The 24555-nt window shown below is 36.0% G+C and overlaps 1 protein-coding gene and 1 non-coding gene across 8 annotated transcripts in view; one reads left to right on the plus strand and one right to left on the minus strand.

Annotated features, from left to right (window-relative positions):
• The window catches only part of PUM2 (pumilio RNA binding family member 2), a 102758-nt gene that overhangs the window by 9466 nt on the left and 68737 nt on the right, over nucleotides 1-24555 (minus strand). For 4 of the 7 annotated variants that reach the window (XM_059405193.1, XM_059405196.1, XM_059405199.1 and 1 more), the window contains 4 exons: nucleotides 21441-21677; nucleotides 3758-4025; nucleotides 2435-2564; nucleotides 1076-1210 (listed from right to left, as the gene is read on the minus strand). In XM_059405193.1, coding sequence (XP_059261176.1) covers nucleotides 1076-1210; nucleotides 2435-2564; nucleotides 3758-4025; nucleotides 21441-21677 — 770 coding nt within the window. The remainder of the gene's footprint in view (nucleotides 1-1075; nucleotides 1211-2434; nucleotides 2565-3757; nucleotides 4026-21440; nucleotides 21678-24555) is intronic. The other 3 variants (XM_059405194.1, XM_059405198.1, XM_059405197.1) reach the window with 3 other exon arrangements.
• LOC132022906 (U6 spliceosomal RNA) lies at nucleotides 565-668 on the plus strand. The gene has a single exon (XR_009405793.1). It is a non-coding gene; the product is annotated as a U6 spliceosomal RNA (small nuclear RNA).

The raw sequence follows: 24555 nt of genomic DNA on the forward strand, positions 1-24555 counted from the left end.
TTAAAAATCTAGCAGATCAGCATTTATCCTCATCCTATTAATATATTCCTGTCTATTCTGATCAGTTATAATTCCCATGAGCACATGATGGGAATTCACATTAATCTTTTTAAAATTTAAAATAAAATCTTAAGACTTTTTTCATCAAGAATACAGTATATTCCCATTTAATTTATTATTTATTTATTTATTTTTAAAAGATTTTATTTATCTATTTGACAGAGAGAGATCACAAGTAGGCAGAGAGAGAGAGGAGGAAGCAGGTTCCCCGCCGAGCAGAGAGCCCGATGCGGGCCTCGATCCCAGGACCCTGAGATCATGACCTGAGCCGAAGGCAGCGGCCCAACCCACTGAGCCACCCAACCGCCCCTCCCATTTAATTTATATGTGTTCTCTTCCCTCTTTACCTTAAAAACTGTGACTCTTGTTAATAAAATTCTTAGGTTACTTTTCCTACTGAATTTTTAAAGAACTTTTTAAATGAAATTTTTAAGAACTTTATTTATGTAATTTTTAAGTGGCATATAAGACTGCAATTGGTTTAAAATTTTTTTTTTTATCCTTGTGCTCATTTCCGAAGCATATATACTAAAACAGGAATGGTACAGAGATTAGCACGGCGCCTGTATACAGATGACACACAAATCTGTGAAGTGCTCCACAGTTGTATGTTAACTGGAATTAAAAGAAAACTTAAAAATAAAGAGCACTCTACTCAATGAAACATTTTTTTATTCTTATGGTAGAACTAAGTACAATCCAAGTACACTTTGGAAATAGTGAACAGTATTCCTGGTACTACAGAAAATCAAATAAGCAAGTATAGCAAAAATACCCATCATGCAGTATTCTGCTTACCACACAGTAGGCACTGAATTATCTTCACTTAAAGATGAAAAGATGAAGCAAATAAAGGACAGATCAAAGATCTACTGGGTAACAATAATGTACTGTTTGAGACAGATTTTTTTAAAGTATTTTATTCTAATTGTGGAAATATTTAATTTTCACTCCAAGATTATAAAGTAAGAATTTAAAAACCAAAATAAAATACAAAAATTTTGTTTTAACTTACAATTACCTGCTGGTCAGATGAAATAGACTCTAATGCTTTCTGAATAACACGACAGCCATACATCTGCAAGGCTAAAGGCAGAACATGACCCCGGATACGAGTAGCGAGGGCTAATTTTTGATCCAAACTCCCAAACTGATGGAAAAGAAATTAATGTTAAAATAAACCATAATATCATTTCATTAAACCTGAAAAACCCAGTTTGCAGCCTATTCATTCTATTTTAAAAATATCACATTTGGTAATCATGTAGGAAGGAGGATTTGAGTAAAAGAAATTAATGGCGCCTGGGTGGCTCAGTGGGTTAAGCCTCTGCCTTTGGCTCAGGTCGTATCTTGGGGTCCTGGGATCAAGTCCCACATCGGGCTTTCTGCTCAGCAGGGCGCCTGCTCCCTACCCACCCCCGGCCTGCCTCTGCCTACTTGTGATTTCTCTCTCTGAAATAAATAAAATCTTAAAAAAAAAGAAAAGAAAAATTAAGGTAAATCCATAGCTGCCTGAAATAACTGTATTACTTTTTTGAGGGGTTAAGTCTCACTATCTATAATTTTCTTGTTACTAATACATTAACCACCTGTTATTCTTTTAAACATCTTTCGTCTTCACTTTAAACAAACAAAATCTCCTTTAATTTCTGAGTCATACATTCAAACCAGGTAATTCTCAACTATATTCTGATGTTAACTGTGTAAGCTTCTTTTCATGTGCTGCTCACTGGCTATTTGTGTATCTTCTATAGAGATATATTTGTGTATCTTCTATTCAAGTCCTCTTAAAGATTTTTTAAGTAATCTCTACACCCAACATAGGACTGGAACCCACAACCCTGAGATGAAGAATTGCACGCTCTATTGACTGAGCCAGCCAGGCACCCCCTCCTGTACATTTTTTTAAATTGGGTTGTCTTTCTGTTGAGTCTTTATATATTCTGGATATAAAATCTTTTATCAGATAGAGCATTTGCAAATACTTTCTACCAAGATCATATATGTATGAGTTTTATATAGGGGTGTGTGTGTGTGTGTGTGCGCGCGCGCACGCACACGTAATGAGCTTTATATATATAAAATATGTTATTTTTGAAGGTTTTATCTATTTCAGAGAGAGAGTGAGCGCATGAGCAGGCAGAGGGGCAGAGGGAGAAGCATACTTCCTACTGAACAGGGAGCCTAATGTGGGCTTGATTCCAGGACTCTGAGACCATGACCCAAGCCAAAAAAGGACCCTCAACCAAATGAGCCACCCAGGATGCCCCCCAAGTACACATATTTTTATATGACTCTTACCCAACTTCCTGGACCTTTCTAAGCATTAAAAACATATAGTTGGATAGATATACAAACACGTATGTGTGCTTACCTCAAAAAATTTCTGTATAACATAGTTTCCAAAAACATCTGTCATTAATTGATAGGCTGCTTGTAGAATTTCATTAAATACCATCTGTCGCTCAGCTGGAGTAGCTCTCTCTAGTTTTTGTTGAATGAATCTATGTAGAAAAAATTTCACAAGCCATGACAACACACTGGAAACAGCTTCTGTAAAAATCTGACTTGAGTATTATTACACACCCCCACATATATACACATAAATTTATTTCCAGAAATAGTACTAACGCATTGAGTACTGTGAACAGTCAATTTAAAGCAAAAAAAGACAAGTTATGAAACATTTCTTTATACCACCTTGATTATTTTTTTTCCTTTTTAACAGCTTAATTTGAAATAACTACTAGTTAGGTAAAAAGTCTGGACATAAAGAAGTTTAACACTTAAGTTAGTCCTGGCTGCATTATAATCAATGAAGAAAAATGATAGTTTATTGGATATTCAAATATTTTCTCATAATATTACTAAATAATATCTAGGCTTAGAGCATAATAAAAGCAGCTCTTTTTTCTTTTTTTAAAAGATTTTATTTATTTGATAAAGAGAGAGAGCAAGAGAAGGCACACAAGCAGGGGGAGTAGGAGAGGGAGAAGAAGGCTTCCTACTGTGCAAGGAGCCCAATGCAGGGCTGGATCCCATGACCCTGGGATTATGACCTGAGCCGAAGGCAGACACTCAAGGACAGCCACCCAGGCGCCCCAATAAAAGAAGCTCTTACAAATAAAATCTACCCACTATGAGTGATATAAGGTTGATGTGCTACTCTTAAGGAATTTTCAACCACAGGGAGATAAAATAAAACTATAAAAGGAAAACACAATTCAAATTTAATAAATGTGTTACAAGTGAAATATCTCAACCCACATCACATCAAATACAAATCTATAAAGGAGCACACTTAACTTTCTTTTTAATTTTTTTTTTTAGACAAAGTCTACATCAGGGACAAATACTTAAGTCCAGAGATGTACTTCAGAGCATTATTTTAAAAGGAAAATTAAAGTGAGTCAAAGTAATAAAAATAATCCAATAAAAAGGCACTGCTATATATTCACTATAAAAATATTCTCATTACAGAAAACTGGGAAACCATAAATAATTTTTAAAAACCTTGATATTTATCATTTGTATTAATACCAAAGAAAAAAAAATCCTTATCAGGTATTTATTTTTTTAAAAACTTCCAACTTTCATGCAGATTAAATGACCCCAGTTAAGAAAAATATGCTCTTACAAGGCAGTAATTTTCAAAGCAAAAATACAGTGCAGAGTATCATAAGTGATAATCACCTACCTAGAACCATGCTGGTCTTGAGAAAACTCAACTATGTGTCCAATCAAGTCTCTAAGTTGAAGGTTTGGGAAACGGTTGTTCCTGAAATCTTCCAATAATCTACTTCGGCCAGAAGGCATAATATCAGACCTATTATACCGAAGTCGAGAAGGAGGAAAGAGCTGGCTGCTGGAGCTGAACAGACTGGAAGTGCTTGAAGCACTTCGGTATTTTGCTTCTGCTCCAGGTGCTGCAGAGATATATCGACCACTACCATTTGTCAGGCCTCCTACAACAAAGCAGCTGTGGTCAGCAAATATTTTTGACAAGGCCATTCCTCAAGTTAAGAGTTACTTAACTAAAAATTCATAAAAAAAAAAAAAATTCATTCCACTAACAATTCCTATATGTTATAACAGGAAATTAAAATTGAAAGAGAAATCTCACACATTTTAATTTAATGTTGTGTGTGGCTATAGGATCTGGGGGGAAAAGACTAGAAAACATAAGAAAAATAAACCTATATTTGTTTTTGACAGTTTAAGTAATAATTTTAACATCTAATGTCATACACAAAACTTTTATTTGTTCTTGGAAGCTTAGTTTAAAACACAATTATAATTATAGCACCTAATATCATACATACTAATATCAATACCAGAACACTGAAACCAGCAACAAAATTTCCAGTATTAACAAGGTTACAATAGCTAGCAAACTCAGATTTTAAGTCACTGAGAGTTGGGTTGAAATTTATCTGCAGTGTTAATGAAGCACTGAGGGCTAAACTCATACTTTTTTTGGACTAGTATATAAAAAGATGCATTAAATCATATATACCTCTATGTGAAGAAAATCTTTCTTTCTTTCTTTCTTTTTTTTTAAAGTAAACTCTATGCCTAAGGTGGGGCTTAAACTCACAACCTTGAGATCAAGAGCTGCATGCTCTACTGACTGAGCCAGCCAGGAGCTCCCAAAAAACCATTTCTTAAAGAAGTTAACACACTGACTATTTTTTGAAGTTTAAAAAAAAAAAAAAACCCACAGTATTAAATAATAATAAATCCAAATTACATCTTATTCTAAAATACTTTTAAAATTTTAAAGGAACACTCTCCATAAAATACTATTATTTTACAATAAGAAATAGAAATAAACATTTATTTTTCCTAGAACTTTAATCTTGTTCATTTGAGGCAAATTTAAAAACCTCGTTAACTAATATTCCATTTCAAACTAGAAAATTAAAGGAAGGGCAGTCAATAGAAACAAACAAAAAATACGAGAAGAAAATTGTTATTACAAATAACCATTTAAAAGTACTTGACAGTGTCCTTTTAAAAAAGAAAAATGTACAGAAAACCATGAAGTGCAGATTTAGTAGCTCAAACAAAATTTACCATTAGCTTTACGCTACTGTAGACCATCTCAATGCAGAGTAGTGCTAAGTATACAACCCAGACAAGCCAGAGATGATACCAAGGACACACTGTCAGTGCAAAGTTGCAAAGTTAGAGAGGCATTTAAAGGCAAAAACAGTTATAGGGGCAAGGAGTAGTAAGAGAGTTACAATCCTGGAGAGTGAATTGTGTCAGCACATTTCCTCTTTTACTTTTAGTCCCCATTGTTCTAGCTTTTTTTGGTTGAACTTCCCACCATCCAAATTATACATACTATGATTTACATGACTTTCCAGTCCCCTTTCCAAAGTTAAGTGCTACAAAGTTACATTCACCTACCTACATGCTAGATACCTGGCACCTAAAACAATGTCTGACACACAGTGATTACACAATGATATTCGGGAGTATTTTATGTAACATAAACTGCCCAAAGTCCAGTTCTGTACTGTCGTTCTTAAAAGTGTTTAATTTAACAAACCATTTTATACACTGAAGCCACTAACATCAAATTCTCATATTCACTCAAGGTCTGTATTACTATCTCAGTGTTGATATATTAAAAAAATCTAAAAAGTGAAAGAATTCAGTGTTTTTATACTGTCTTGATTTCCTCAGCACTCTTTTTTTTAGGGGGGAGGGGCAGAAGAGTAGGGAGAGAAAGAGGGAGAGAGAATCTTAAGTGGGGCTTCAGGTCCAGTGCAGAGACCAACAAAGGGCTTGATCCTACCACCCCGAGATTGTGACCTCAGCTGACTGATTTCCTCAGTACTCTTAACCCTCTAGCTCCTATTATTTCTATTTATAAAGTTCCATGAATATACAGTGCCATGAACTGTTCACTAGCCCATTCGAATTTCTAACAGTTCTTTTTGTAGGATAGGGGTGCTCTGCTTCTCATTCTAATCTGTTTTTACAAAGAAACAACTACAATGTCTCATCCAAAGCTACTTTGATGATGTCACTTTACATTAAAACATCCTGCTAGAGTACATTCTCTAACATCTTCAGCTTAATTTTCAAGTCATTATTCTGAACCGATTTCCCACACACATTTCCTAGTAGAATCCTAATTTAATTGTTCACTTCTCCTCCTATTACCTCAATACATTGCTTATTATTACCTCAAACGTAAGGCCCAATCCTACATCTCTCTGACCTTAATGAACTGAAAATTTTCAACACCAAATTCAAAATACATACCTATCCTCTATGATACCCCCACGATATAGTACCACAGGAATAATGACTGCCAATTTTATCTGGTATGTCTAATATCTAACAGAAATTTCTCCCATGTCTAGATATGCTTTGATTATATCCTCTCAGCTCCCTAACACCAAACACCTAATACACTCTTTGCCAACTTAAAAGGTTTAACAGTGCTAAATTGCCTTGAATTTTAAAAACCTCAGAATTTCAGTCCTGAAAGTCTTAATTAGTATTTCCTTTGCAAAATTGAAAAAAATTCTCTCAGGACAGGACACTTTTCTTTCTTTACAAATGGAATAAGCATTTAAAACCCAATTGATAATATACATTAAACACATTAAATCTAGTTATCTAAACAATGAAAGCGTGCCATCCAAAACCGATTATGGGATTGAAGGACATTTTACAAAACTGGCCTATATTCTTCAAAAATGCCTAGTCATAGAAGACTAACAGTGCAAGACTGAAGAAGAATAAAGAGCCATGACAAGTGAGTGCTGCTGTATGTGAGCCCCCTAATTAATCTCCTTCCCAATCCTTACTCTTTCCCCTCCCCAGAGCAAAGTTTGAATAAGTTGGTTGATCTGATTGTGGTATTGTATCATTGTTAATTTCCTGACTTTGATAATTGGGGTTACATAAAAGAATGTCCTTATTTTAGAAAACATATACTGAACTATTTATGGGTAAAGGACAACGTATCTGCAACATTCTTTCCAAAGTATCAAGGAAAAAACTGGATGTGAGGGGAAAGGATTATGCAGAGAGAGAGGGAAAAGAATGATAATGTGGTAAAATAACATTAGGAAAATCTGGGTGAAGGTTAGAATTGGAATGTTTTTCAATCAGTGTTACAACTTTCCTGAAAGTCTAAAATTATTCCAAAATTAAGACAAACACACAAACAGGCTATCTATATTCATACCATTGCTAGTGATAGTCTCTGAGCAGGTATGTTTCTGCATCAAATGTGTTAAAGGGAGAATAGTCCTTCAATTCATCTCTGACATCCCCCCTTATTTTCCACTTCTTAATCACTACTTGGATAAGAATGTTATGAGACATGGAGATTTGTACTATAATCTTTATTATTATATTATTATTATAATAATCTTTATTATTTAAAGTCACTAGGGTGACATGCAGCTAGTCAGCCAGGACTCCTGGCTTGAGGTTATGAAACAACAGTGTGCTGCCCTTTACACGCTATTTCCATAAGAATTTTTCAAGTTCATTCATTACAACTAAGTAAGCCAAACACCATACAATTATCCTAGTAGAAATAATATGATTTTATCAATTTTCATTAACTTCCTTGAGAAGTCTGTTGTTTCAGAATCCTATTATTAATTAAAAATGTAAGATTATAAAATACTAAGAAAAACAAAGAAGAAAAACAGTGTAACAACTGAAACCACCACAAAGTAAATAAACCTGACTACTCTTTTCATGATTTTCTACCTCCTGAGGACCTGGAATGGCAGTTCCTCACCCTATCACATCTGTGTCTTCTTTTAAAAATACAGATTTATGAGCCTTACTCAAGACCTACTGAGTTACTCTCCGTGGGTAATTTTTATTAAAAAAATCAAATCTGAGGGGCTCCTGGGTGGCTCAGTGGGTTAAGCATCTGCCTTCGGCTCAGGTCATGATGAAATCGAGCCCTGCATCAGGCTCTCTGCTCAGCAGGGAGCCTGCTCCCCCCACCCACCTGCCTTTCTGCCTACTTGTGATCTCTGTCAAATAAAAAAATAAAATCTTAGAAAATAAAACAAAATTTTGAAAAAATCAAATCTGAAGATTATTCTGATAGAAGAGTTTGGAGGCTAATGAATTATAATTTGAGATAATTCAAGGTTTCATTTTATACCAGGTTGTCAACCCCTATTTTAAATAAATATGGTAATTCTAGTAGATCTGGGGCCCTAAAAGGGGTACAACTATATATAAGCTACTAGACAGTGCCTGCTACTAGACAGTGCCTGTTTCAGAAGACAGGGCTCTAGAAAGCTCAAGAAATCATAAGCTGATAACCAAAGATGACCAGTTAATTGGAGCAGGCAATAATCAATGATACAGAGTGGGAGAAAGAATCTAAAATGAGGACAGTCCATTTTACTTTATGACATTAACTTTAGTTACTTCAACCCCATGAACAGGTCAGCTTAGTACTTTCAGTTCATCGCTTCTCGCCCTTCTGGCTAAGATCAAGTGTAGTACTTTCAATTCAGTACATTTTCTATGATCACTTTTTAAACGAAGTACATGGAACATTTAGAGCAGATGATAACAGCCATGAATAATTTGACTTGTTATGTTTATATGCATATATTATACTTTGGTAGGAAAAATGACTTCAGAGCAGTGCTTCTCAATATGCACATGAATTACTTTAGGATGTTGGTTACATATTCCTAACTTTAAAAACTTCTTGAAGGACACACTGGTCAGAACTCTGTCCTAAGTTGTGCCATCATTTTAAATAGGGTTTATTACGTGTTCAACATAATCAGTTTCTTTACCTACTTTAGAAAGTCCACTTAATAGCTTAATATTCCTAACTGATACTATGCGCTAGGCCCTGACGGTCCATAAGGGTCCTTTTAAAAAAGCAGAAACCATTTATTGAGCACTCTTTCTTGGACAGAGAATGTTAACTTTGCATAAAATGCTACATGGTCTTGAAATTGTGCCTCCCTGAGTTTGTTGTTTCGTTTTAAGACACTCAGCTGGGGTAATCTGCCCTACCAGCCCTGGGAAACACAACTTGATTTTGGTACTCAGAGTAAAGTGCTACTACAAAAAGCGCTAAAAATGAAGTGATTCTGGGGTTGGGAAGAATTTGGGGGTGCTTAACAAAAAGGCTAAGCTGCCTTGAAAGGTACAGCACAAATGTGGATATTAAAGACAATTCTGGTGAGGACTCAAATAGATGTGATGAGCACCTATCAAAAGCTGCTACCATCTTCGAGAACACATATGTTTGTCATGAACGTTGGTAGAAATATGAATGCTAAAGATGCTGCAAGTGAGGTCTCGCAAAAATGAAAAACACGTCACAGGAAACAGGGGAACACACTGAAACGTGTTGTTGGGTAGAAAACAGAATTGGCATGGATATTTAGCTGAGATTTCCAAGCAACATGTTAAAGGTGTGCTCTGGTTTCTCCTAATTGCCTATGGTAAAACAAGAGAAAGAGGTAATTCAAAGGAACTGTTAAGCAAAAGAAAACCAGCATTTGATGATACGGAAAAAAAATCTTAGGTAATTGAGATAGAATGCTGACAGCAGAGAGCCAATGGGTGTGGCTGGACAATCTCTTGACATTAATGGCAGACTAGCAATGTTTTTAAGAATTTTCTAACAACAAAAATACTGCCAGCCTGGCCTGATCGGATCAGAGATTGGACAAAATGAAGAATGACTCTGAGGCTGGAGAGGTGGGGCGGCAGGAGATCTAGAGGACAGAGCATCGAAGCCACCGACGATTCTTCTCTGGCCTTGTAACAAATAGGATTTGTCCTGCTGGCATTCACACTTGCTTGCTTCACTCCTTCCAATTTCTCCCTTTTGCAATAGGACTATCTATCCTATGCCTGAGCTACCATAGTATTTTAGAAGCAGGTAACTCGTTTTGTAGGTTTCATAGGTCCACAGATAGAGAAGAATTTTCTTCTCTATCCAGGATGGACCATATTCAGTATCTCACCTGACAGAGAAGATGAAATTTGGACTTAGTTCTGAGTTATTTAGATGAGATTTTAAACTCCTAGTTGATGGGAGGATGGGTTCCCACTACTGGGGTTGCTGGTTTTGGGTGAATTATGTTCTGCACGTGGGCAAAACATGAACCGGGGAAGCCAGAGGACAGCCTATATAGGGTTGAACTGAGTCTCCCAAAAGTACGTTTAATTCTTAACTCCTGGTTTCTGTGAATTTGATTTTATTTGGGAATAGGGTCTTTATAACCAAGTTAAAGTGAGGTCATACTGGATTAGGCTGAGCTTCTACCCAATGACTAGTATTCTCTTAAGAGGAGGAACATTTAGGACAGAGACACATAGGGAGATGTCACATGATGAGGCAGGCGGAGATGAGAGTGATGTAGCTAATAAGCCACAGGATGCCAAGGTTTGCCAGCAACTACATGAAGCTAGGAAAAGGCAAGGAATGCCCTCTCTGGTCTTCAAAAAGACATGGCCCTGCCTTGATTTGATTTCTACCCTTCAGCAGTATGAGACAATAAATTTGTGTTTTAAGCCACCCAGTTGCAGTTTGTTACAGCAGCCCTAGAAAACTAATACATATGCTATCTTCTTACCAACCCTATGGGACAAGAAAATAATCTCCATTTTACTTGTGACACAATAGGTTTGGAGACACTAAATACCTTATTCAAGGATGCATAAATAGTAATTAGACTGAGGGTTTTTTTTTTAAAACCATTATGTCTTAGCAATTCACTTAAAGCATTCCGCTATACCTCATGAAGAACATTAAATGCTGTATGATGTTCTTAAAATCTGGGATATGCTTCAAGTTCAAGTTACAAGGGGAATAAATCACATAAAATTTCTCTAATCATTATTAATTACATATCTGCCATATAAAGACACAAAAATTTACTGGAGAAAGACTGAGGCTTCAGTGAGTTTAAAAACCAGTATGGTTTTTAAAAAAGATTTTATTTACTTGTTTTTTTAGAGAGCAAGCAAGAAAGCAGAAAGGAGGGGCAGTGGGAGAGGGAGAGAATTTCCAGGAGACTCCTTGCTGAACGCAGAGCCTGACTCTAGGCTCGTTCCCTCAGCCGAGATCATGACCTGACAAGAAAGAGTCAGATGCTCAACCAAATGAGCCACCCAGGTGCCCCCAAAACCAATACAATTCTAGTTAAAAGCAGTCTTGGGTGCCTGGATGGACAGTCATGAAGCGTCTGCCTTTGGCTCAGGTCATGATCCTGGGGTCTTGGGATCAAACCCCACACTGGCTGGGCTCCCTGCTCAGCAGGAAGTGTGCTTCTCCCACTCCCCCAGCTTGCAGTCCCTCTCTCGCTGTCTGTCTCTGTCAAATAAATAAATAAGATCTTTAAAAAAAAAAAAAAAAAGGCACAGTCTTCCACATCATTTTTAATAGATTAATATATAAAGCAAAAAGCATGAACATGGCTGGTATGCAACATTAAAGTTGTACATCTTATGACAATATGTAAAGCAAACATTAGATGCAAACTACAAGCCAAAATAACAATCTGTTGTTTCCATTTCTACTGCTTGTAATTGTTTTCTAGAAGCAATTAAAAGTAACCTTACCTTTTAGCCTCTAATTAGGTGTAAACTTTCTAAAAATATAAAGAGGGAGACCATCATGACAAGGTATTTGATATTGATAACCTTCCCTCCTTTAAAAAAGAGCATTTAAACAGACTTGGTGTTTTAACATATGAACTATAGTCTTCAGACTAGTATTACATAATTTCTATCACTAACTCACTCGCTGATACCCATTTTTCCAACAAAAAGGCTACTTTTTGTTTGGTTTCAAAAACTGCCTGCACCTTAATCTTTAGGAAAAGCTGCCTCTCTGTTGAAAATGAGGGCACTTTAAAAACTGTCTATCAGGGGCACCTGGGTGGCTCAGTGGGTTAAAGCCTCTGCCTTCAACTCAGGTCATGATCCCAGAGTCCTGGGATCAAGCCCCGAGTCCGGCTCTCTGCTCAGAGGGGAACCTGCTTCCTCCTCTCTGCCTGCCTCTCTGCCTACTTGTGATCTCTGTCTGTCAAATAAATAAATAAATACATCTTTAAAAAATAAATTAATTGAATAAAATAAAAACTGCCTATAAGCCCCAAATCCTAAGTAGTGGGGTGAACTTCATTGACTGCCTGATCCAAACCACCCTTTCAGAACTGACTTCAATTCCTCTCTTTGGCTAATACCTTTGGTGACAGTTAACAAACCATCAGGTTGCATACAACATCTATACTTCTTTTAAAAGATTCCTGTTGTGATTTCATGGTCAGCTGCCCTGACTTACTGGGGAAAACAAAAACTTTTGATCCTAGACAAACACAGGCACACTAATTTTCTCTCATGATGGGGTTGTTACACTGGTGGGAAGAGGGCTGAACTGGGAAGGTAATGTGAAAGATACATTTAACCCAAAAAACCTACACGTAAACTCATTTCCAAAGAAACCAAAACCAAAACAACAAAAAACCCCACAGAACACACATACACACAAATAAAAATTCCTGTCAGGAAGCTTTTCAAAGAGCAGTATTCTGAAGAGATGATCCTAACACACTTATCAGAAAACACACTGAATGAACAACCAAATGATGCTTTAGTATAGAAATCCAAGTAGAATGTAAAATAATTTCTGAAAAAAGAAAAGCAGCCAATGTCCAAGAACAGTTTCATCAATAAAATAACAAAGAAACAAAATCCCTCAAATTCAGTTACTCAAATTTCTGTTAAGATCTTACTACTTTTAAAGCTGTGGAGAAAGGCCTGGGCTTTCTTGCTTCTTATTTAAAATAAAGCCAGAATTCGAATATAATTCTAATAGAAGTATAGTCTGTGGTAAATTTATATGAAGGAAAGATGGTAATTCTAATGGAGAGACTTATTATGTTTTTATAAAATGGAATTAAAGTGCAATAAGGAAAGAGCACTACAATCATTTTATTTTCAGTGCTGGTATACATGTCTACTACATTCAATACAACACTATGAACTACAAACACTACGAACTCCATGATGTGGGTGAGGATGATGTCTTTTTCCTTAAAGAAGCATCTCTAGTCAAGCAGAGTGTAGCGCGTAGGTGTTCTTTATTGGTTGAATGAACTAATAAGTAAAGTTTCTGATCAGACACAAAAATTCTAAAATGGAGGTCAATAAAACTACCCACGAAAGATTAACATAAAATGTGGATTAATCTCAGTATAAATTAAGCTAATTCCTGTTCTATATAAAGTATCACATAAAGAAGACCCTGTATCATCAGTTTTAATTTAAAAATTAGTTATAAATGTTTTTAAGAGACTGAGTAAAAATTACTTAATTCAGATTAAAGGTCAATTGTTAACAAGCGGAAAGCCATAAAGCTGCCAATATACTAATATTTAAACTCACTTTTCCCACCAACTCACCACTATTTTATTAAAAGTTCTGAACTTTAAAAGTAAAGTTCTGAACTTAGGGAATATTTATTTAGATAGATTCTAGACAGAAATAAAAGCATTCTTTGAGAAGCAGTGTGACATCCTGGAATAAACCAGATAGACTTGGGTTCAAGATTTCTGTTCTTTATTAAGTCTGTGACTGTAAGCAAGTTATTTAATTTCTCTGAGAATAAAGTGTGTCTGTCTGTGTGTAGTGTGTAAGAGGAGTCAAAGTTCATTTTTCTCTATTTGGATATTCAATTGCTCTAGTCCAATTTACTAAAAAGACCGTCCTTCCCAAATATGTCAGGGTGGCACAGTGGGCCCAAATCAGGTAACCAAATGAGGTTTATTTCTGGATCCACTATTCTAGTCCACTTATCCTTGTGCTAATGTCACAAGTTTAGTTACTGTAAATTTACAGTAATTATTTTGATATTAACTTGGTCCTTCAAGATTGTCTTGACTGTTCTCGGCTGTCTTTCCATTTACATTATTTAAATCAGCTTGTCAATTTCTTTTAAAAGCCTGAAAAATTCTTGAGACTGGGATAAATCTATACATCAACCTAAGAAAGGTGTTGTCTTTATAATAATGAATTCTTCAACCCCCAAACGTTCTAAGTTCATCCATTTATTTGCCTTCTTTAACTTCTTTCCTTTTTAAAAAGATTTTAAAGATTTTATTTATTTATTTGACACAGTAAACGCACAAGCTGTGGGGTAAAGGCAGAGGGAGAAAAAGACTCCTCGCTGAGCAAAGAGTCTGATGTGGGGCTTAATTCTAGGACCCTGAGATCATGACTCGAGCTGAAGGCAGATGCTAAACCAACTGAGAGAGCCAGGTGCCCCGTCTTCTTCACCCTTCCTCCCCTGGATCTATTCCTGGATACATGATAAGGAAACAAACACACATGGAAATATTCTCACTGTATGTGTCAATTTTCAATGTCACCCCATGAACATGCTGTTTTCATTTTCAAAGAGTATTTGGCTAAAGCTACAGATCTCTCCTGAAGTACATGTGCATACGTTTTAAGAGCCGGATTTCTGATCCTGTTTACTTAATGTACATTGGTTAGTGTATGAACAACAAAATGATGTAAATTCTAGGTGAAATCTTGGTAGATTAAAAGAATTTTTAAGGCACTTGAGGACTTATTTGTTACATCAATAAAAAGAAAAAGGTAAATAACTGAACTGGGAGCTGAAATGCAAATGTGAAGGGAGGGCCAGCAAATAAAAAGGAAACTAGTAAGATGACAGCAAATGACATATAATCAGCAAAATTTTAAAGAAACTCCAATTTGTAAAATTCCTATCAAGGGCAAGGGGAACATTTTAAAACAAAGAAACAAAAAAATTAAAAAAACATAAATAAGAACACATACAAAAAGAAAAGACTTTTGAAAATTTTCTCTCATCTATAAACTTTTATCCTCCAAAACTACTTTTTTTAAAAGGTTTTTTTGTTTGTTTGTTTTGACAGAGAGAGAGAGAGATCACAAGTAGGCAGAGACACAGGCAGAGGGGGGTGGGGGGGAGCCGGCTCCCTACAGAGCAGAGATGCAGGGCTCAATCCCTGGACCCTGAGATCATGACCTGAGTTGAAGGCAGAGGCTTAAACCACTGAGCCACCCAGGCTCCCCTAAAGGTTTTATTTTTTTAATCTAACAGAGAGAGAGAAAGCACAGGCGGGGTGGGGGTGGGGACAACAATGACAAGGACAGCAGACAGCAGGGGAGAAGCTGGCTCCGGCTGAGCAGGGAGCCCAAAGTGGGGCTCAATCTCATGACCCTGGGATCATGACCTGAGCCAAAGGCAGATGCTTAATGACGGAGCCTCCCAGGTGCCATGACCTATATTTTTCTGATCTTTAATGGCCGTATTGCTCAGCCAGTCTACATTAAAGAATTAGGATGAAAATGAAATAATAAATATGAAGGTGCTTTAGAAAACTATTCAAATGCTATTCAATTACAGGTAAACTATTACTTAAAGGGTAATAGTACCTTTTTTTTTTAAGATTTTATTTATTTGACAGAAAGCACAAGCAGGCAGAGTGGCAGCAGAGGGAGAGGGAGAAACAGACTCCCCACTGAGCAAGGAGCCCAATGTGGGGCTCAGTTGACCCAAGCCTAAGGCAGATGCTTAATCAACTGAGCCACCCAGGCATCCCAGGGTAGCAGTGCTTTTAATGAAAGCTTCAAAGTAATTTATTATTTCCTGTTTTAAGGACCACATATGACACTTAGAAAAACTCTACACTGCCATACAACCAACTTGGTCATACTTGTTTTAATGTTTAAGCATTTCATTCTAAGAGAAGGAGCTGACAAAATCGGTCAGTCTGGAATTTTAATAGACATTAACTTCTACTTAATAGGAAAAATGATCCCAACAGTTAATTTTTTAATATGAAATTTTCTGCAATTGGAGGAAAAATAGGTGGGATGCCTGGTTCAGCTCAGAACATGATCTCAGGGTCTGGGATCAAGCCCCACTTCAGGTTCCCTGCTCAGCTCTGCTTCTCCCTTTCTCTCTCCTCCTACCTATCCCCGTACTTGCTCTCTCTCTCTCTCTCAAATAAAATCTTAGAGAGAATAGGTTATAAAATCTCCTAATCCATAAAAGTACTGAATTTAATTACTGACTCTAAGACAATGAATTGTCAGAACCGATTGCTACCTTTTAATAAACTAATTTCACTGACTGACCTCAAAGCTTCAATTACACTTTTTAGTACCTTTTTCTTAAGAAAAACAAGCCAGTTCAAAAATGAAGAGGTACTCAGGATGCCTGGGTGGCTCAGTTGGTTAAGCTGCTGCCTTTGGCTCAGGTCATGATCCCAGGGTCCTGGGACTGAGTCCCGCATCAGGCTCCTTGCTCAGCAGGGACCCTGCTTCTCTCTCTGACTCTGCCTGCTTGTGTTCTCCCTCTCTCTCTCTGACAAATAAATAAATATATAAAATCTTAAAAAAAAAAAAAAAAAAAAAAAAAGAAGAGGTACAAGGAATAAACCATCAGTTCGTTAAGTCCTAAGTTAAATAAAAATACACAATGTTGTTTTATACCCAGGAAATTGCGTATCAACCTGATTACTATAAGCACAAAGGTAAGAATAAACCAGAAATCACTAACGCATTTTAAAAACTTATTTTAAAAAGGAAAAAGGAACAGAGAAGGAAAGAATTTGTTAGCTAGCTCCAAGAAGAACAAAATAATACTGGGAATACTTAATGTTTTTTCCAAGATGATGTACCTCAAAATAAAATACTGACTTCTAACAGAGAGAATGATTAAAGAAAACAACTACAGGTAGATTTTTTCCCCCCAGCTCTACAGATTAAGATAGCATGAAAAAATAATTCATTTAATGTTTAACACTTAACCTGAAGCACAGAATATGACACTGCTCTTTGCATTTCAAGATAAAAGCCATTAATTTTAAATTTCTTCTCTTTCCTTGTTCCTTTCCCACTTGTTTTTGATTCCCAGTATTTAAACACTGCTTTTAAAAACCTGTAGTCAAATAGGGGTCCATCCTAAGAGCTCCAAATGGCCAAAGATGGTACATCTTTTAAAAAAGATCTTATTTGAGGGATATCTGGGTGGCTCAGTCAGTTAAGAGTCTGCCTTCAGCTCATGTCATGATCCCAGGGTCCTCGGATCGAGCCCACATCGGGCTCCCTGCTCGGCAGGAAGCCTGCTTCTCCCTCTCTTGCTCCTGCTGCTTGTGCTCACCGGCTCTTTCTACCTCTGACAAATAAATAAGTAAAATCTTTAATTAAAAAAAAAATCTTATTTGAGAGAGAGACAGAACACACAATTGGGGGGGAGGGTTGGGGGATAGGGGAAAAGCAGACTCTCCACCGAACAGGGAGCCTGACAGAGGGCCCAATCCCAGAACCCTGGGATCATGACCTGAACTAAAGGCAAACGCTTAACCAACTGAGCCACGCAGGCACCCCAGATGTTAAAATTTCAAGATTTAAAAAAAAAAAAATGCTATGAAATTGGTACCTCTCAGACTGCAGTGGACTAAAAGCTATCCACTACCCTAAGTCATCAATTTACAGGTAACAATGATGATTAAAAGAACAGGGGTTACATTCAGAAAATGCTAGGGCATCAACTCATTCTCAAAAGTTATTCTCTTAAGTTAGAAAATAAGCATTATCCTAACGGTTTTTTTCATAAAGAACTTCCAGCTAATAAATGCTGAAGGTATGACAGAATTAGAGTATTACCACTTTGCAACCTCTGAAAAAACAGACAATGATCCAAGGCTGCTACGCCGTTAGGTGGATCAGGCTGACAAGCTCCCAAATGGAGACAACCAGAGATGGGTCTTCTGATATGGTGCCAGCCAAGAAAATACAGAACCCATTTTGCCAAAAACAGCAAATAACAAACAATAAAACCATGCCTCTAGATGTAATTTCATTTTACAAGAAATACAGGGAATAGAGGAACACATTAAATACTACTATGGGGGAGCAATCAACAAAGTTAGGAATGTGAGAAATTCAACAGGACAAAGTTTCTTCAACAAATAAATGGAAAGAAAAAACAGAGGAAGGGGAAATGGCTTCAGACTGAAGGGCACATCAAAAAGACATTTAAGTCAATTAGGGAAAACAGAATAATGAGATATTATTAATTTTTAAAAATGTGATAGGGGTGCAAGGGTGGCTCGTTCGGTTAAACGTCTGCCTTCAGCTTGGGGCATGATCCCAGGCTCTCCCTCTCCTCCTCTGCCTACTGCTCCCCCTACTTGTGCTCTGTCAAAAAATTTTTAAAAATCTTAAAAAAAAAAAAAAGGATATGATGACAGTATAGTTTTGTTTTTAAAAAAAGGTACTTTGGGGAACCAGGGTGGCTCAGTGGGATAAGCCTCTGCCTTCAGGTCAGGTCCTGATCTCAGAGTCCTAAGATCAAGCTGAGCATCAGGCTCTCTGCTCAGCAGGGAGCCTGCTTTCCCCACTGTCTCTGCCTACTGATGATCTCTCTCTCTGCGAAATAAGTAAGTAAAATCTTTAAAAAAGAAAAAAAAAGGAATTTTATCTTTTGTACTAGGAAATGGAAGAATAAAATTTTTTCATGCTTCTGACTTCAGTATCTTAAAAAATAAGGTTGCGAATCAGAAATATTTTAGTTCATAAAAAATGAACCCAAACCTTTCAAATGAAATATCTGTTCTTTTTTTTTTTTTTTTAAGATTTTATTTGTTTGACAGATCACAAGTAGGCAGAGAGGCAGGCAGAGAGAGAGGAAGGGAAGCAGGCTCCCTGCTGAGCAGAGAACCCGATGCAGGGCTCGATCCCAGGACCCTAAGATCATGACCCGAGCCGAAAGCAGAGGCTTTAACCCACTGAGCCACCCAGGCGCCCCTGAAATATTTGTTCTTTAATGAAAAAGTGAATAGTAGTCATAAACTGAAAATATTTATGTGGATCAAATGACAACTACTTTAAAAAAGTAAACATCTTTTTTGGAAAGAAGCACACAACAATGTTGCTATTAGGCCCTTTCTGTTAATCAATTAACTAGCAAACGGAGAGCTGGTTTGAAGAAAAAAAAAAAAAAAGGGTGTCATTCAAGACTTTTAGAATGTAGGTATCAGGAAGGCCTATCAATAACTATAATGGTTACCTGTCTGAAAATCTCTCAAGACAATAACATGGACCCAATTAATTCCAACCAATTATAATGAAATTGAGAACTCCTACCCCATGATACTCTATTCTTAATATGTGATCTGAGGAAGATTATTTCTAAAAATAGATATGCAAATTCATTTCCATAGGTATTTTCTAAATTATCTGCTTTGATAACTTGATTCATGATGAAATCCACTAAAGGACATACAACTTAAAAATTATGTTCTTAGACCAGAGAGCATGTAAGTCTTGTACTGTGATTCAATCAGATGAAAGCAAATAGATTATATGAACACTACATAAAGAGCAAATTTATGAAATCTATTAAATTATTCCAACCTGCCAGGGTCCATATGGTCCTTGTTAACATTGTCAGCCATACAACAACTAAAACTAAAGGAAACTGGGAGAATACAAAAGAAAATAATCTACAGATAATTCCAATCAGAGGTGTATTAAAATAACAGATTTCCAGCTAATGCGTTTAAACTAAGGCGTTTAACTTTGCGTACAGAAGTATCAGGCTATAATGCAGAAATGCTGGCCCAAGTGATGACTATTTCTCTTAAGTAACAAGAATTTCTTTCCTAAGCACCTACACAGCTGGATTCTTTAGTCTGAAGAAAAATACCTTGCTTGCTATTTAATTATAGATACATCTAAAAAGTCATTTATATTTCTAATTTCTAAATAAGCTATGTAGAATAATTAATGCCATTTTTACAGGCCCTAAAGCACAACATAAGCTATAACAATTGACAGGAATCTGATCTGGAACTTACCTATGTAAGGACAGGACATGACAAATATAATTTTTAACAAATAAAACACAAAACTATTATGAAAGACCTATCCTTAGGCTTGCTATGTTCCAAATTTTTGTGTATATTTCAAAGTTTCAAAAGCATGTCTTACATGGGAGTGGTGGGAATGAGTAGGTCCGAGTAGAGTATTAATATAGATCAGGAACTAAGCAGCTCCCATGATCAAGAAAAGATGGTAAATGAACAAAGGTGTCAGGCTAAAAACTGATTAAGTTTACACAAATAGTGCTATATAGGAGATCTTAGGGCCCCACCCAAATAAATAGTTGTATATATTTAATATCTACAAAAGAGCAAGGACCCAGAATTTGGGGCACAGGACCGGCCTTTAAAAATCAAATAAATAGTTGTATATATTTAATATCTACAAAAGAGCAAGGACCCAGAACTTGGGGCACAGGACCAGCCTTTAAAAATCTAGGCCACTTCACCCTGAGATGTATCTAAATGATGCAAAAGATCCCTTTGTTACATGGACACTTACGTTAACAAACTTTAGGAAAAAACTGCTATACCCTTATGACTGGGGACAGGGGTCAAATACAATCACTAACTTATCTTTGCTAACAACAGCAACATTTCTTTTTAAATCACAAGCTGATTTAATCTTTCCAAGCACAAATCTCAGTTTTGAGTTAACTAAAATTACAAAAATTCGAAATCTAATTTTAATCAAATACTTTCTTTAAAGAGACACAGATTCATACATAGCCTCTGATATCCAAAATCTCTTAAAAATATTCTGTTAACTACATGAGTAAATATTTCCTGGAGAGGGAAAAGGGTAACCACCACCTCAATAATCTTGGGGTAGGGGGCAATTTTAACATACAGAAAGATACAAAAGTTCTAAATGCTCCAAATTCAAGGATATAACAAGCCTAAAACATTGTTTTTCTTAAAAGACATATTCAAAAGTAAGAGCATATGGACCAAACCCTTAAGACTCTAACTCACAAACGTATTAAATCATATACCCTGATACAACCTTTGGTAAAATCGCCAGGCATTCAAAGGCCAAAGCAGAAACCATTGTACTAAACTAAATTATTTGGATTTCAGTAACTATGTGACTAATGTTTTCCTTTAGGTGTGCAAAAACTTGCAACAGTGAAATTTCTTTTACTATCATGTTTAAACAGTTGACTTTTCAGATGATCTAAAACACACACAAATCAAAAGCACAGACAAGAAAAAACACACCACTGTATTTCATAAAAAAACATAAGATACACAGGGGTCTTTACCTTACTGTACATTAGACCCTCACTTTGAGTTTTCACAAAAGTAGAACTTTTTCAAAAGGCTAATATCTAAAAGCAAAAGCAATTTGGCATGTTTTATCCAACATTAAATATTTTACATATATTATAAACACACACACAAACACACTTACATGTATACATACAAATAAAAAGGGTTTTGGTTTTTTTTTTTTACCTAAATGCAAACTGGATGAGGATCCATGTGATGAAAGTGATGGCGGTGGCGTAAGTGAATGTCCTGGAGTTTGGCTTGGCAGAGGCATGCCTATTGGACTTGGAGAGGAGGAAAATCCCAGACTATTGTAAAATGGTTGCCCTATGGGTGCTAGGCTGCTACTAGATCTTTTGTACAAGTCAGAGCTAGTAGATAGAGACTCTCTCCTTGTGGCACTACTACTTGCAGAACTGCCAACTGAAGAAGAAATAAAAAAAACCCTAATTACATACATGTGTTAACTGAATAAAACCTATCCCCAACTCTTGCTGGGAAATAACAGAAGTGATCACAATAATTATTTTTAGAAACATTATGGAGAAGATAATTACTGTGATAACTATATAAACTAACTTATTAATCATAAAAGGGTATAAATGCACCCCAATAAAGTAACCAAATACTTAACAGAGCACTCATATGTTTATTATTTCACACATATTTACCATTGACACATATGATTACTGTGCTTTAATACCCTGGTATGATTTATAAACCCTGAAATTGTAAGGTGTCTGCTTTAGGAGATGCTGGAGATTAAATTCCAGTAAGGTTAAATTTTGGTAGTGTCCTAATCTCTGGAATCAAGTTCTTAGACTTCAACTCAATGCCAAGAAAGGATTACACTGATAAACAGATTATTAATACATTTCCCTCACCATTCACATTTAATTTGGCTTCTAGCTTGTGTTCAAACCATAGTCCTGAAGTCCATATTGGCCCGAATATCAGTCAAAATACAGATGACAACTAACTTTTCGGTACTTTTCACATTACACATAGTTCCTATCCTTCAACAAGTTACAAAATAGATAGGTAGGAAAAACTAAACTTCCTTTTAGAAAACTAATAGCTCTCATTACTGTTATCACACCAAAGACATGCTTTCACTTACCCCTTGGGATCTTCCATTCCTAAATATCTACTACCAGTTTTATGAGCCCTTTACTCAAGTGAAGACTGATAAACCTTTTTTTCCCCTTAGCTAATATACAATTCTCTCATAATACATCTCTCACTGAACTACATACTAAATTCTTTTTACTTAATTCCAAATTCAACCTTCTAGTCCTTTTTTCCTTTTGTACTTCACAAAATCATAAAACGATGGTAGAATCTCATTACCATATAGTGATGAATGCTCAAAAAAATAACCCAAGATCTGTTACTCAACACATTTGGATAATCAAATTCTTTACCAAGTGTTTAAAAGGGTTGTCCAAAACTCCCAATTCTGAAGTCTCACTTAGAGGCCACATTTTCAAGTGCTTTTTTCCTATTTCTGAACACTGGCCTTTTTTTTTTGTTTGTTTTTTAACTAAATGCCTTTTACAACTGAGAGAATTTGATATTACGTTCCTTGTCAAGTTTTTGAAGAATAAGCTCTATATTCGGACCAATATGGTTAACATTTTTCAAGAGAATTTTAAAGTTTCTATTAGGTCTTGGTTTTCTAATCACAAGTCAATTATAAGTAGGTCATTAGGGTATAAATGAAAAAATTAAGAGAAAAATTAAGCAGAGCACATGATGGGTAGACCAAGTTAAGCTAATAATACTGATAGAAAACAATTACATTGGTTTTGCCAAATTGAGGATTCTTATAAAAGAAAAATACCAGGCTCACATAACTGTATGAGGCAAAATATTAAAACAAAAAGTCAACCTTTTATACCAGACAGTACAGTTTCTGAAAGACTTATGTTTTATTGAAAACTGCACATTTTAAGATACTATACCAGGGATACTATTTAACTTTATGCATTCTAACAGCAAAACCAAATATAAACACTAATGGAATAAATACTTCTGTTTGAGTTGCTTTTGGCAAAATTGTCAAACATATGCTACATTAACTATGCTAATTTAATTTAAAAGGACACTGTCAAAGTGATTGTTCCAGAACATGCTAAATTTAAAATTCCTATTTATTTCAGAAAACAATTTAACTGACAAGGAAAAGACAATCGCTCTCTAATGAGAGCAGTAGCTCTGTCAGTCCCCTGGCGAAAAAACAAAAACAAAAACAAAAACAAAAAACCCCCCATAGTTTTGACACATGCAGTATTATTTTCCTCCAAAAAGGAAAAGCCAAGCCAAACATTTAAAAGTAATTCAGAAATAGCTTTATTTTAAACCTAAACAATCTGGCCCCTTAACTTTTACTATATGCCTAAATTTTCTGCAACACTTCGACTATGAAATACGAAACGAAGTATACCTAAAATATCTAGAAGGTTAGACCAACAGTGGAGTCACTAATCACTTGTCAACTGTGCACAAAATGTTAAATTACAAACTTGCAATACTTTCTAAATAATGGGTCATAGAAAGGATGACTTAATTACTATATTATAATGGCTAAGCTTCCTAGGCGACTGTGTTATAAGCTAGGGTATTTAATACTGTAAGTGTTATTAATTTCCTCATATACGTAGGAGAATGTGTCTGATTGTGTGTGTGTATGTGCACATAACCGCACTATCATTTTAAATTTCGCAGAGATATGGAATTGCCATAAGGTGAAACCGCCGTGGGTAGACCTGTTTTAAGAGTACACACGTGCAGCACGTCAATGAACTCTCAGAAAATGTCCAAGAGGAAGGGGAAGATGACAGACTATGTACTGGCATCCAGGAGCGGCACCTGCTCATGCTCTCTGAAGCAAGGTAAACAGAGGCACCCAGACTAGCAGTCAGATTGTGTAAGCAATGATTATAAATAAGGGAGGCATGAAGAAGATCAGTTCTGGGACAGAGGCATCTGCAGGAGTATCTGTAGGGAACAAATGTTCATGCCAACCGTTCCTGAATGCTGGGGGCAGCTAAGAGACAAATGGGAATTTAAAAGAACTGGATTAATGGGGCCTACAAATCTATCCCAGACCATCAGTGACATTATTTTATAAGAAAAGGGAAGAGGAGATTTATCAAAGCTCTTCTCTGTTCTCTATAATCTCTAGAAACTAGTTATTTCTACAAAGTTAAGTTATACGTTCTTTTGGTTTTCTTTAGCATGTTGGATACTTGAGGAAATTGCTTGTCAAGTGTATTAGAAACAAAAAATGAGTCCTATG

This window comes from Mustela nigripes, chromosome 7 (assembly GCF_022355385.1).
Source record: "Mustela nigripes isolate SB6536 chromosome 7, MUSNIG.SB6536, whole genome shotgun sequence".
NCBI lineage: Eukaryota > Metazoa > Chordata > Mammalia > Carnivora > Mustelidae > Mustela > Mustela nigripes.